Source organism: Cariama cristata, unplaced genomic scaffold (genome assembly GCF_000690535.1).
Source record: "Cariama cristata isolate BGI_N322 unplaced genomic scaffold, ASM69053v1 scaffold38420, whole genome shotgun sequence".
Taxonomy (NCBI): domain Eukaryota; kingdom Metazoa; phylum Chordata; class Aves; order Cariamiformes; family Cariamidae; genus Cariama; species Cariama cristata.
In genome coordinates, this window is record NW_009595945.1 from 40,344 (window position 1) to 54,677 (window position 14,334).

At 42.9% G+C, this 14,334-nt stretch overlaps 1 protein-coding gene across 1 annotated transcript in view; it reads left to right on the forward strand.

Annotated features, from left to right (window-relative positions):
• The window catches only part of DYNC1H1 (dynein, cytoplasmic 1, heavy chain 1), a gene marked incomplete at its 5' end in the record, with an annotated part of 42,353 nt that extends 38,029 nt beyond the window's left edge, over positions 1-4,324 (forward strand). The window contains 6 exon segments of the mRNA XM_009703983.1: positions 306-517; positions 1,387-1,540; positions 2,342-2,484; positions 2,858-3,026; positions 3,398-3,525; positions 3,951-4,324. Coding sequence (XP_009702285.1) covers positions 306-517; positions 1,387-1,540; positions 2,342-2,484; positions 2,858-3,026; positions 3,398-3,525; positions 3,951-4,079 — 935 coding nt within the window.
• Between the last annotated feature and the right edge of the window lie 10,010 nt (positions 4,325-14,334).

The window sequence follows — 14,334 nt, forward strand, 5'->3', positions numbered from 1 at the left end:
ATAGCTTTCCCCTCCTCCCTCGTCATAGTTGGTTTAACTTCTGCAAAGTAAGACCCTTCAGTAGTCCAAAAACTGACCAGAAGCTTGTGAATTAAAAAACCAGTTACATTCAGCCTTCCAGATGTCAGGCTCCCATCTTGATTCTGGAAAGCTTTATTGTCAGCTCTGGAGCCACCTACAGCTAGGCAGTTCTGAATCTTAGGTCTAGACTGGAGAAAAAGAAAGGTCCTAGTTCTTGCATGTAGTAGGATGTTTTCATCTTGATGCCACTGCTTCTCTGACTAACAACATACCTTCTGTTTTAGGCATAGATATGATCAGTAAAATGCTGAAAATGCAGATGCTAGAGGATGAGGATGATCTAGCTTATGCAGAAACTGAGAAGAAGACAAGAACTGATTCTACATCAGATGGTCGCCCAGCCTGGATGAGAACACTGCATACCACAGCCTCTAACTGGCTTCACCTTATCCCACAAACTCTAAACCATCTGAAGCGGACTGTGGAAAACATTAAGGCAAGAACTAAGTTTTACCTGACGTGGGCATAGGAAGTGCACAAGTTCTGGTTCATTGGAGCAAGTGCATTGTGATTTGCAAGTACCGATTAAGCTGTTGCGGGGGACAATGGAACCTGTATCAGTGCTGATTCTGACTGCCATAGCTATGTAATGCTCCATTGGGTTTCTTGAAATGCTTTTAAAAGTTGTTTATTTCTTCTGGGGATTATTTGAAGAAATACAATGGCAAACTCTCTATCAAGGGTGTCACTTCTGAAGCTTCTCTGTGATCAGGTAGCAAGAAACAAGTGCTTCGTGTTGTACTTGTAGCAGACTGACTGCTGCTGTTGATACTGCCTTTACAGCCAGTGCACATTAATTACTGCTAAAATTTAGTGATGGTCAGTGAGGGTAGATAGGGCAGCAGCTTCTGCTAACTGGGGACAGAAATTGCAAGGGCTGGAGGAAACCTTTGAGATCTGGACAGTAGTACCCTAAGCTCTAACTTGGGAATAAGCTCCCCAGTTGAATATGCCCATGATTGCCTAACTGCTTCTAAAGACTTACTCTGGCATAGTAGGTGAGAACCTTTTGTTGCTGATTAAAAGAAATCCAGAGTTGATTGGAAGGAGCTGCAGCAGGCAGTTTACATTAATTGTTCAGCTAAGACTTCTACTTTCTTGCTTCTCCAAGGGAGAGGGGATCATTGGTTGGTTGTAAAACAGTCTCTGCAATCACTTTCTGCGCCATAGACTGTATCTTCGTGTTTAGTGCTTGTCGTCACAGTGTCACTGGTCAGTCCAGCCAGGATTTTGGGGTTGCTTTTTGTAGCAGTTTTCCAGCAAGAACTTTGATCTGCAACTTACTTTCAATGTTTTGACAATCAGGATCCCTTGTTCCGGTTCTTTGAGAGAGAGGTGAAAATGGGAGCTAAGCTGCTTCAGGATGTTCGTCAGGACCTTGCAGATGTGGTTCAAGTGTGTGAAGGAAAAAAGAAACAAACGAACTATTTGCGTACACTTATAAATGAACTGGTGAAAGGTATGGTAATTCAAATTAGCATCTTCCGGTGCTCCCTTTGCCTCTTGCACTCTGTAAGTTAGAAGCTATTATGCTCAGCAGCTTAAAAAAAAATTGCAGGAAAATTGGGATTGACTTTACCACTTGACACAGGCAATACTTTTGAGTCGAGCATAAAATTCCAATTGGTTTGGTTTGGGATTTCAAGTTGAGACAGCTAATATTAGGCTTTTTTTCACAGTTTATATCAGCAGCTTAATTTCTGAGCTGAAATCTTACTAAATTCTTTTAGTACCTGAATTGTGACAGAACAAAGTTATTTATAGCACAAAGTGAGTAATATCGCTCCTATAAAATCTCCTAGAATATATTCAAGCACTCTAAACTTCTGTTTCAAGATTGTACGTGAATGTGGACACAGACATCCTGCTTCTAGTAATACATGAAGATCTGCTGTCTGATTTGAAAAAAAAGCATTTCCTGAAACACAAATTCTTTACGTCTTCAGTTTTTTGCTAAGAACTCAAATCTTCACAAAAACTTGAAGATCACTTAGTGCAGTATATGGCTGTGTGTAAGTGATGTTGCTATTGAAGGGTTTCTGTAACTGGATTGCATTTTAAATAAATAATAGACCTGGAGGCTATTTGCTGTGTTATCTTTGAAAGTGCTTTCACTTAGTGAGGAGCCTCTTAAGGTAGAGACTGATACCCTGGTCCAAGTCTTAAATGGCTATTGGAAGAAAAAGTGAAGTGTTAAAATATTGTGTGTAATTCCAACTTGTATGCAAACAAAACTTAATTCTAATCACATTTTTCATAGGTATTTTGCCTCGTAGTTGGTCTCATTACACAGTGCCAGCTGGTATGACTGTTATTCAGTGGGTGTCCGACTTCAGTGAGCGCATTAAACAGCTGCAGAATATTTCCCAGGCAGCTGCTTCTGGTGGAGCAAAAGAACTAAAGGTATCTTGTGCTGACTTCTTCTAGAAGTTATTGGTGGAGCTGTATAACCACTTCATGAAGTCGTCACGTGAAGGCTTCTAAATAGTTCTTCAGGCAAAACAACTTCAGTCGATGTTCTCTTAAATTTGCTTGTAAATACTGTTGAATATCTCCTGATCTCAAAATGGCGAGGCTTAGCAGGCTAACTGTTCACACAGATTAGAGGGAAACTTAGCATTTTAGAATGACAAAAGACTTAGCCTTAGAGTAAAAAGCAGTTTAGCAGTAATAGAAAAATTTTGTGTAAATAAATTGCTGAAGTAATATTTATGATCATTAATTAATAGTGCAACTGATAATGCTTTTTTTAAAAATTTTTTCCTCCCTCAAATAGAACATCCACGTGTGCCTTGGTGGACTGTTTGTACCAGAGGCATATATTACTGCTACAAGACAATATGTTGCCCAAGCAAACAGTTGGTCCCTTGAAGAACTCTGTCTTGAGGTCAATGTTACAACTACACAGAATGCAGTACTGGATGCATGCAGTTTCGGAGTCACAGGTAAACTTACCAGAAAAAAAGGGGTCCTTGCCCTAAAATATTTTCAGAGGCTTCTCTTATTAAATGGGTTATATCAAATGAAAAAGATGGTATCATTGCAAAAGTTAATACACACTTCCTGAAGCTGTTTAAAGATTAGTTTGATATTAGTTAGTAGGGAAGTGCTCACAATGCTAATAAATCTCAAGACTCAGGTCAGTATATATTTAAGTGGTATTGGATAGTGTATCTGCTATAACCTCTTTATTTTGCAGTATGAAACACTTCCCTCTCATTTAGTGGACTTAGCCCTTAAATGATACATAGGGAGACGGTCTTTTGTCTGGATGTATGAAATCTCTTAGAACTCTAAAGTGTATTTCAATTTACAGGCCTGAAGCTTCAGGGAGCGACATGCAGTAACAACAAGCTGTCACTTTCAAATGCTATTTCAACTGTACTGCCCATTACACAGCTTCGCTGGATCAAGCAGACAAATGCTGACAAAAAAGCAAATGTTGTAAGTATTGATAAAAATAAAAAGAAATCTTACAATTTAGATATACCTAGCAATTTTTTCCTGGAGCTTTATGGATACTTTGTCAGGCACTACAAATCAAATTGTTCTTTTCTAATATTCTGTGTCAGATGGTACCTAAATTCCAGGCTAGCAGCAAACAGACCTAGTGTTGACTAGGTCTTCCCTTTATAGTTAGGTAAGGAGAGGCATCCAAAAATATTAATGCAGTTCCGGCTAAAGCTTGAATTTATACCTATAAAGAAGGCTGTGCTTTAGGTGAATTTATTAGGCCTGGTTTTTTATTTTGAATATTGAGTTATCTGAGGCTAAATTCCCCATCTCATAAATACCATGTAGTATTGTAGAAACTTCTTATACTCTTCAGCTACCTTGCATAACTCTTCTATATTCACGTTTTTCCCCAGGTTACTTTACCAGTTTATCTGAACTTCACTCGTGCTGATCTGATTTTCACAGTTGACTTCGAAATAGCTACCAAGGAAGACCCCCGTAGCTTCTATGAACGTGGTGTTGCAGTTCTCTGCACTGAGTGAAAAGATTTGTTTTGTCTGGTTAATGCTGTAGTAATTGTCAGTCTTCTATGTAGTATTCACCTGTACTTTTGTGACCTGGTTAGATTAGGTTGTCAGATGGATTTGTGTTGATTAGAAAGGGGGCAGTCCATTGGAAAGCTGATAGGCTAGGTTGCTTTGAAGGAAAATTGGATGAGATTTTTAGATGGTTATTGGTAGATGTCATATATGATGGATCATGTTATATGAAATAAACTCTATAGCAAGACTTTGACACTCTATTTGTGGAAATGTAATTCTTATGCTGATTTTTTTGGTCTGGTAAAACTGTACCTGTGATCTTTTCAGAGAATAACAAGTAATAAGTCTGTATTCAAGCATATTGTTGACCTTCACACAGCTTGCTCAGCAGCTGGTTCAGCTAACCTCCAGTAACAAGAACCTTGGAATGTAAATCTTCAGTGCAGTACAACACAAAGCCTGACGTTATCCACTGTGACATCTGATGCCATTAAATGAATTACTTGCAATGAACTGGCTCGTGGTTGAAGTAACCTGTGTTTACACAGCCGCTGAGATGCATTCAAAAGCTAGAGTATCCTAAACAAGACTTTCTTGTCCTATTGACGACAGGGTTTCCTCTTTCTTAAGCTGCTTTTATGGTGAAATAAGCCCCCAGTTTCATACTTCAGTAAATGCTTAAACAAGGAGTTACATTATTATTGCAGAGACTGACCTGTGACCAACTGTTACCAAATTAGGGGAGCTGAGAGTTCCTGCTAATTGCTTGGGTATTCACTTGCTTTCTCTGATCCTAAATTCATTGGGTAAGCATTTCTGCCCTTCTGACCACCCTGTCACAACAACTGACCTCCCTGACAGTGGCTAGTATCAAGTGTTCAGAGATGCATATGAAGAATACAGGCACATAGCTTTTCAGTCTCAAAGCAGAAATCGCAGGAGCTCCTTCCACTCATTTCTCATTAAAACAGTGACTTTCTGAACCTGCATCAAGTCTACTATTTTTTTCTGTGATAAGTGGTTCTACAGCACAGGCCTGTGCTGGGAGGAAAAATTGTTATCTGTTACACACTTGTTCCAGCTGATGCCTGCTAGTTACTAAAATAGAGAATTCTTGCTGTCGACCCTCTCCATACTGTTTTGTATAGTTAATCTCTGTAGGTTGAACTGTCCTGGCTGTTTTATTACCTTACAAAGAATGAATCCCAGACCAGCACATTGTGTAATCTTTGTCTGCTGCTTGTAGTTCTCATATCTGAGTGTGAGGAACAGAGATGGGAACTACATGCATCGTCCAAGATCAGTTTTAGCCATAACATAATGTCCTTGTTCTGTTTCAGCTTCTGTGAGTTGCTTTCCTTTCCATCACCAGAATATTAGTATCTGGAATTCATACTGTTGCTCCCTCTGGGATCGTTTCAAATACATTGTACAATAAGGAAGCAGACCTCCTCCTGCTAGCAGTGTGCTCTGGATACCAGTTGCAGTGTGAAGTGTTAGCTTAAATATGTACAAGATCTTATTGTTAGCACCTCAGCTGAACATGCACCTTTCTTTTAGCAACTACTTTTTGTGCATAGCTCAGCACCTGGGCTGTGGTACCAGCTTACATCTACTATAAAAATCTTCAGTTAAACCAGTTCCACCTGTTAGCAAGTACTAATGATGAGATCAACAGAGTTTCAAATATGCTTGAAGTAGCTAGAGCTCCCCAAACTATTCAGCTCTTTTATATAAAACTTACACATTAGGCCTGAATTAACAAGAGGTGCATTTTTAGTTCAGAGGTTGATCCACAGTTGGATTCTCGTAGTGGATAGATGGATTTTGAATGTCTGAGTATATACCAACATATTTATAAGTAAAATACCCTTTTATAGACAGTAATTCTCCTTCCATGTAAATAGACTACCCAGACTCTAAAGGTGATAAATTACCATACAGGAGAGGGAGATCAGAGATACAGTGTTTGCTGGCTAACTGGCCTCCCGCCTGTGGGCACCACTTCTGCAGCTGGTAAGTGATTGTTATCACGAAGAAGTGTGTTCAGCTTCACATTGTAAATGCTAAACTGGCAGGTATACCTAGACTGTCTGTATACCTAAAACAATGTTCAAAACGGGTAGGAACAGATACGTTAATAGCATAAGTCAACTTCTCCCTGTTTGAAGAAGAAAAAAAAAATGCTGGGTTGCCTTTAGTTGAACTCAGTTCATCTTCAGACAACTGAATTGCATTTAGTCAAACCTGTAAGATCATTCCCCATACAGCTCCTTCCCTCCTCTCATGCAGTAGGTCAGGCACAGGAAGAGCCAAACACTGACATGAAGCACATGTGAGGTAAGCTATAGCTATTGAAAAACTAATCCTTCCCTCCTTAACAAACCCTTGTAATACTTTTTTGAAATTACACTGAAACTGAGGTAGTGCCTCCCAGTACTAGATAACAGGAGTTGGGCTGGTGCTTCAAGAGGCCCCAGGCACCACACTAGCACCCAGGCATAAAGCTGAGCTGTGATTCTGTGGACATACCTTAGCTAGTTTTCACTTAAGCAGCCACACAGGCTTGTTTAGTTGATTCCATGTTTTCAAATGGGTCTCAAAAGCTTACAGTACACAGTGCAGCTGCATTTGTAATGGGCTTGAGCCAGTTTGTTTAAGGCTTGTTCAATTCAGGTACCCACCTGCAAAAGAAGTCTCTACCAGGTTGATTCTTCAGAGCAAAGAGTTTGTCCAATGATTTATTCATACCTCAGATTAAATTGCACGGAATTTCTTTCTTCTTAGTTTTTCACTAGCACTCTCTGGAATGGGACTCCCTTGTTTTCTTTTAATTAGGGGCTGTTTGGCCATTGTGCCATCACAGTCAGTTGCTAGTATGGGTTGTGGACCACTGTCACCTAGGCTTGCAAGATCTGCAGAGGCTAAAGGGTTAATACTCAGCAGTAAGGAACGGTCAGGTGTCAGCCACATGGAGGTAAATCCTTCTGTGGCTGGAGGCAGTTTAGTGGATTGCAACAGGCTTCTCAGGAAATCGTCTTCTTGGCTAGGAAGTTCCAGGGGTGCTTTACAATCATTTACCATCTGAATTTCACTGACTTTTGTTTCTGGGCAGAGCCAGTCTGGAGGTTTAGAGAAGGACTCCCCATCTTCTGAAGTACCGGCATCCTCCAAAGCTGTTGCTTTTGGGGCACTGTTCGCCTGTGGTGCAACTTTTATAGTATTTAAAGAATTCAAGCTACAGTCAGAGTGAATGGAGGCATCTTCTGAATCACCATCATAAGGATCTAAAAACTAAAATAAAGGTCTCTGTAAATAAGGTGGATGCTTATTTGTCCATAAGAAAATACAAGAGGCAACATACAGTGGGCATTAAAACGACTTTCAACATAACTCACAGACTTGCTATGGAAGTTTTTCTGTTTATCCACACATTCCCACCTATATTTTAATTTTTGGATGGTACACTGCTGCTGCATAATGGCCAAACCTACTTGCAGTCCCCTGGAGTCCCTTGCTTTCTTGAGTCCTCCAGTGAGTGGGCTATTCACGACCTGTTTAAGAGAAGTTAACACAGGTTTATGTAGCACTTTCCTATGAATTGTAGATCAAAATAAAACCAGAGTAGGTAAAAATCCTAGAGATGCCAGATTATCCCCTTGAATAGTACAAAGTGTATCTCAGTCTTACTTTTAAAGGCCTGGTAAAGTTAGCCTAAATTAGAGGGACTGAGGAAAGCTGTGGTAAGTCTTACTGCACTTCAAACATTGCTATAAACAGAACGATGACTAATTGTATAGTTTACCACCAGAAAAGGAAACCAAATCAGCATTCAGCTAAGAGTAGACAAGACAGACAATAATTTAGAGTTTAGAAATCTTCCCTCCCACTCAAGTCCCTTTCTGTCCTTTTACATAGGGATGCTCTGAAATTCTTCCTTATGAGTTGGATTATGAATTTGCTGTCCTTTGGAGAGTTCTGTAATTAACACAGTCAGAGTCCTTTCAGTCACTCTCAATATCACTGCTGTAACACTGAGGTTTCAGGCTTCTTTTCCCAATGTGGTTAAATATGGACTTGTCCAGGTCCAGACAGAGAACTTTCTTCATTAATTTATGCTTGAGAATGGCATAATTCTGAAATAGTGCTTATAGTCTGGGTCTATTTAAAAAAAAAAAAATAAAAAACCATGTAGGGAGACTCCCTCTTAAAAGCACACCACAGGTACAAAGCAGTCACACAAAGGGAAAAACAAAAAAAAGTTTACTGCAAGGGAAGTGCTCCTTTAAAAGGATTCACCACAGCTGCTCGGAGAAGAAGCTGCCAGTCATTGCTGGGCCTGCTTCCCCGGGGAAGGGGGAGAGCCTGGGCACAGGTGATGCAAAGCAGGGCCTGGTGAACTTGCGATCCTCACAACAGGAACCTGAAGGCTTTAGTGGAGGAGCTGAAGTCCAAGCCCATTTGCTACTGTGCCTTCTCGTGCTAGTTCAAGAACAGAGAGGCATTCCCTGCAAAGCCAGTGGGTAATGCTGGGCAATGAAGAAAAAGAGCTGCTCTTTCTCCAAAGAGCCCAGAAATCCCCCAGTCCTGGGCTGGCACCTGCCTCAGCACCCTCCGTGCTGGTCTTTGTCCAGGCTGGCACCTTTGCAAGTCCCTCTTCTACCCAGCCCAGCCACACAGCTGGCCTTCCAGCCTTGTTTCTCCCAGGAGACCATGGACAACTTCAGCTTTCCCCTGTGCTTTCTGGAAGGTAAAGTGGTGGCAGGTTCCTGGCAAACAGCTTCTCTAAGCCACGGAGCACTGCGATTTGCATGGAGTAACAGCAAATATCAGTTCTAAAGACTTCTACCCAGAAATAAATACTTAGTTCTCCACTCCAGAATCAGGTCTTTTTTCATCAACGTTAAACACACTTGTTTGACAGAACAGTGTTCAGGAAGTTACCAATATTCATAAGTAACTGCCACAGCAACAGAGCTGCTCTCAATCTCATCCCAACCAGACAGTCAGAAGGTAGAGGTTCTCCACCCAGAGCTGTAGGAATCCTGCTGGACCAGAGCTGCTGAAAGTTAACTACCAGAAACAACCCAGTTCAGCTTTAAGCACTTGGCACAGAAGTGCTTATGCTGCACTTGTCTACTTAAAACACTGGCACTTCCCTGCCTCATCCCCCCAGAATCAATTTTGCTAAAATTAGTAATAGTTGTAAGGAAGACCCTGATGGATAGAATAGCGTTGGGTTTGGTGGGGGTTTTTTCCCCCTTTCCTGTTACAGTCACAAAACCAACAACCGTGCCTTAGGCTCTCCCTACTGAGACTGAAAGAAGAGTTGGATACCCGTCAGGGAATCTCATCACCATTAAAATGCTTCAGAGAGTCAGTTCTTACCTCTGTGCTGGATTCAGACTCAGACTCTGTACTTGACTCTACTATGCACTTCTGCTGCAGAGGAGGAAGGGAAAGAAATGGTACTCAAAGCAGAAGTTACCACAGCCTCAGGTTGAAGCTGAAGTTCCAGTACAAACTGTAGATGCTGTGTTTCTCCAAAGCTTTCCCATCTGAAGCCAACTTGTTCTTCCAAATATCTCACATTTGTTGTGCAAGTGAGATATAAGGGAAAACCAGAAGTCTTTCCCTCCCCTCCACAAAATACAATGGGAAGCTATCCAGAATATGCCTTGCATTTGCTAGGAACAGTTACTCCAGCTTTGTAAATAACATCACAAAATATTTTGTTTGTTTCTTTGCTTTTGGAGGGCCTACATCTCAGAAATGTTAACTGCAGATAAATGACTAAAACTACATCCTCATTTTTTCTGAAGCTCTTGCTACAGACCTTACAAACAAATAGCCCCCTTATTCCCCAGGTGGTAGCACAGAAGTGGAATAGCCTTCTCCCTCCCTTTTTGTTTCTTTGCAGGTGACACCATTTGAATTAATTCATTCACACCTGTTCTTCACACACTTTTTTCCAGCACAGCTACCTGCACTATCAGGCTAATGACAAAGCAAATAACATTTTCTAAATTCTATTTTAATGGGGAGATAGAGAAACAGCAATTAGAAAAAAGTTACCATGTATGTACATGCCAGTCTTTCTATGCAGTCTGGGCTTTTAACAGAGTCCTTCATTTCTTGAGCATCTACTAAAAGAGGCAGAAAGTAGGAGAGCACATTAGAGAAAAATAATCTCATATATAACTTGCCCAGACGTGGTAACTCCCTTTATGCTAGAAAGGTTGGTCAATCCTTCACAAAGTCTGTGTTGAGTTCTCAAAGGCAGCTTCTGTTTAAAAACAAACAAGAAGAAGCCACTGTCTTCTACCAGAACAGCAACTTGGTTCACTGGTCCTTCATGCAGCACAAGAAAAAAAAAATATATTTTTTTTAAAGAAGCTTGTGCTTTAAAGTGGATTTTTTTTTTTTTTTTAAAGGCAGTAGAAGTTTTCAGAACCCTCAAAGAGGTACTTGTAGTCAAGACATCAGCCAGACTAGAGAGGGACAAACACAAAGCCATGCTGAGAGTCAGCCCTCTGTCCCAGCCCTCCCACCCTGGCATTCAGTCCCTGGACACCCCCCTACCCCCCAACAGGGCTCCGTTACAGGGTGCTCCCTTCCTCCCGTACCCTCCATGAGCTGCCCAGCCCCTCGCCTCTTCCTCCTCCGCTGCCTCTTCTCAGCTGAGGCCATCCTGCTCCCAGCACCTTCACGCTCCTCCGGCTTTATAGGCTCGGGCCCCCGCTGCCCCACCTCCACCCCCACCTCTCACACATGGCCCTGATCAGCTCCCTCAGCATGGAGACTTGCTCCTTTGAAAAAGATGGGAGTGAAACAAGGAAAAAGAGAGCGAAGTCCTCCTGTGAAAGCACTTTGTACCACTGCTAGCTGCTCTTCATGATGTGTCCACCAGAGCTGACTGCGTGGAGGTTTACAGCAGAAATACGCACAAAATAGCCCAGCAGTTTGAGTCCTCTAGTCGTTACATTTCTCTTAAGTGTATATATATATAAAAAGCATGCGTGCATCTACAGTTGAGTTTGCAAGGCCTGGTGGCCAGAGACACGATGCTCTGCCTCCTCCCTCACCAGTTTATTTTCTGTAGTCCCATTTCATTCAGGCGACCTTCAGGCTGACTGACAGAAGTCGGTCAATAGCCAAAGGGAGAACATCTCTCCCCTCCAGAGGCAGCCAGGATACGCAAAGGCGTTTCCTCCCGCCATTTGCTGCGGCAGATGATCTCCCATCTGCTGGATAGACACTTGTGGTTTCCAAGCAGCTCTCTTAATCACTTACAATCCATCACGTGCGACTTGGAGGACTTAAGATACCGCCGGCCTTACTTGCCATCACTCGCTGAGAAAAGGAACAAGAATTTTGCTATTTTTAAATACTAGGAATAGTATTTTTTTCAGATTTACCAGAACTATGAATCAGGTCCATTTTTCACACAGAAGCAGATCTGATTTGAACCTTTAAAGGCCACATCTCCATTCCCTTTCTTCTCCTCCTTTTTACAGGGAAATGAGCAACTAATTCTTTTTACTTTTTCAAATCAAATTCCTCTTCTTCCCATCTAGCTTTCTTGCATCTTCCTGCACAATGCAGGAGGTACTACAGTTTTAGATTAATTTTAAAATTAGTATAAAACCTCAGTAAAACAAGCGTCTCATTCTGGAGCCAGCAGCGGGATGTCACTCTGAAAAGGCACCAGGAACAAGTCCCTGGGGAGGTGACAGGGAAAGCAGCTGCACTGGGAGCAGCTCACAAACTCCACAAACCTTCTGCCCCACTTCTGCCTCCAGCTCAGCTGGGCCCTACCACATACACCTCTCTTCTTCCCAGGCACCTCCTTTTCCATCTCCTTTCCTTCTCTACCCAGGCCAGGACCATCTGATCATTATTCCTCCTCTTTGGATTCTCCAACCACTTCTAAAACAAAACAGAGCAACCAAAAGTCTCACACAACATCCCCAGCACCCACCGAGGTGGGAGCTAAGAAGTGCTGATAGTGCCTGCGGTCCCAGCTGAGTTGAATGAGCACATCTGATCATCATCCTTAATCCAAACATATGGCTTGGAGTCATTACTCCCACAAAAGCCTGCCCAAAATTAGCTACTGATGCTTTACAGGCAACAGCTGTTAGCAACAAGGCCCCAGCATCTGGGGCTCAAAAGCATTGTTGGTCTGTGGGGGGTTACAAATGAAATCGTGACTGTAAGGTTGAGACCAGGCCAGGGCTTGCAGAATGAACCCGCTGCCAGCACCCATCTGGGCAGGGGTCAGGCAGCAGAGGTACAGTCAGACAACAGATTTCCAAGGAAGATTCCGGGTTTCCACTTTCCAAAGCACACCCGCGATGCCATCGCACCTTTCAGCCATGTCCCATTGGTGCAGTATGACCAAGGAGGGTGGCCGGAGGGTTACAGAGGCACAGAAATGCTCGCTTGAGCCATTTATTGCAATCATTTACTGTACTCTGCTCGGTGCTTTGGCTCTCCTTGTCACTCTTGGAAAAAGCCCTTGACCCTGCACAGGCCTTGTACCAGCCCCAGGTAGCTCTAATTTCTCCTAAGTCCAGGATTTCTGGCCAGCTGACAAAGTAGGTAGTAGACCTCTTGTTTCCAGAGGCATGATGACTCCTTCTCCTCTTACCCGCAGGTGCCTGCTGTCTCACTGCTTCGCAGGGTGCCCCAGGAGGCCAGTGCTGTGAAAGCCTCTCTCAGCGGATCAGTTCAGCCTCTGCGTTGTAACTTCCCATCTAATAAATCACACATCCATCTCTGTCATTCTTTTAAAAATTAATCTCCCCTCCATTTGAAATATAGTTGACTTCTACATAGAGAGACAAAACATACTAGATTGTCTGCTGTGAAATGTGCTGGAGGAAAAACTGTAGAAAACTCATTTGTCCGAGATGAAAAAAACCCCTTAGAGCTCTGGGGCTGGGGCCAGCAGAGCTCGGCTCTTGCAGAGCAGACCCTGAAGCTGGAGCAGAGGCTGCCCAAGGTTGCGTGTTCATCAGGGAATATCCATGTCTCCTTTCTTGCTTGTGGAGCAGCCAGGACTGCTGTCTTTGAGAGCAGATTTAGGTGGCAGTTTATGTTAATCTTGAATTATTAATTAATATCTTGAATACTTTCTATTAGCCAATGGAAATTATTATCATTTAGCTGCAGAGTGCCTCTGTGAGCCATGAACAGGAAACTAATTCACAGTGAACCGTGCTTGTCTCACAGGTATCTTGTTCCAGCCAAACCTCCCACCGTAAGAAATGCAAAGGGTACGAGAGGCACTGGGGCTTTTGGCCCTCCACATGCAGCTCTACAGCCATCTGGGTGCTTCAGCTGTGGTTTGGGGGCTGAAACCAAAGCAATCAAGTAAGTACTTTTTCTGCATGGGGACAGGTGGTGAACTCTTAGGGAAAAAACCAAACTGAATGAGCTTCTGATCTGAAGGCCAAGGTGAAGCAAGATCAGCCTTTTTCCTTAAGGTCACAGCCCTTCCATAAGAGCAGGTCTCCACCCTGCCCGAAGAACCCAAGGAATTTTTCGTAGTGCTTTTTTCTCCCTTTACTCTCAGGGCAGCGTCACCCACCCGCCCGACAGCCGCCACCTGTCCCCGCAGGCTCTGTGGCTGTAGGGGCTCACCTGCTCCTGCTGCTGATGCCCCCCCAGCTGCCAGCCAAAGACAAGACAGCTTATTCACAGGGTACCTCCAGGCAGGATCAGAACCAGCAGAGATTTTTCTTAATTTGGGCAGAGGGCTTGACAGAAGCACACACTTGCCCTACGATGAGTCGTCTTTGGAGGGCAATGCCTAGTTCTAAATTTTAATCAAGTACTGTTGGAATTGCCGTATGGCAATGAAGCCCAACACCGGTATTGCTTCTGCGACAGCTTATTCACAGGGTACCTCCAGGCAGGATCAGAACCAGCAGAGATTTTTCTTAATTTGGGCAGAGGGCTTGACAGAAGCACACACTTGCCCTACGATGAGTCGTCTTTGGAGGGCAATGCCTAGTTCTAAATTTTAATCAAGTACTGTTGGAATTGCCGTATGGCAATGAAGCCCAACACCGGTATTGCTTCTGCTATTTAGACGTTGGGAACCGTGTCTTTCACGCATGAAACGTTTTTTAAAAAAATGCAAGATGGGATTGTATTGTGGTGAAAGGGTTTTTACTTCATTTGCAATATGAAGTCCATATTCTGGAATATGAGGTCCAGGGCCATTCAGGCTCTGCAGTAGTTCTAG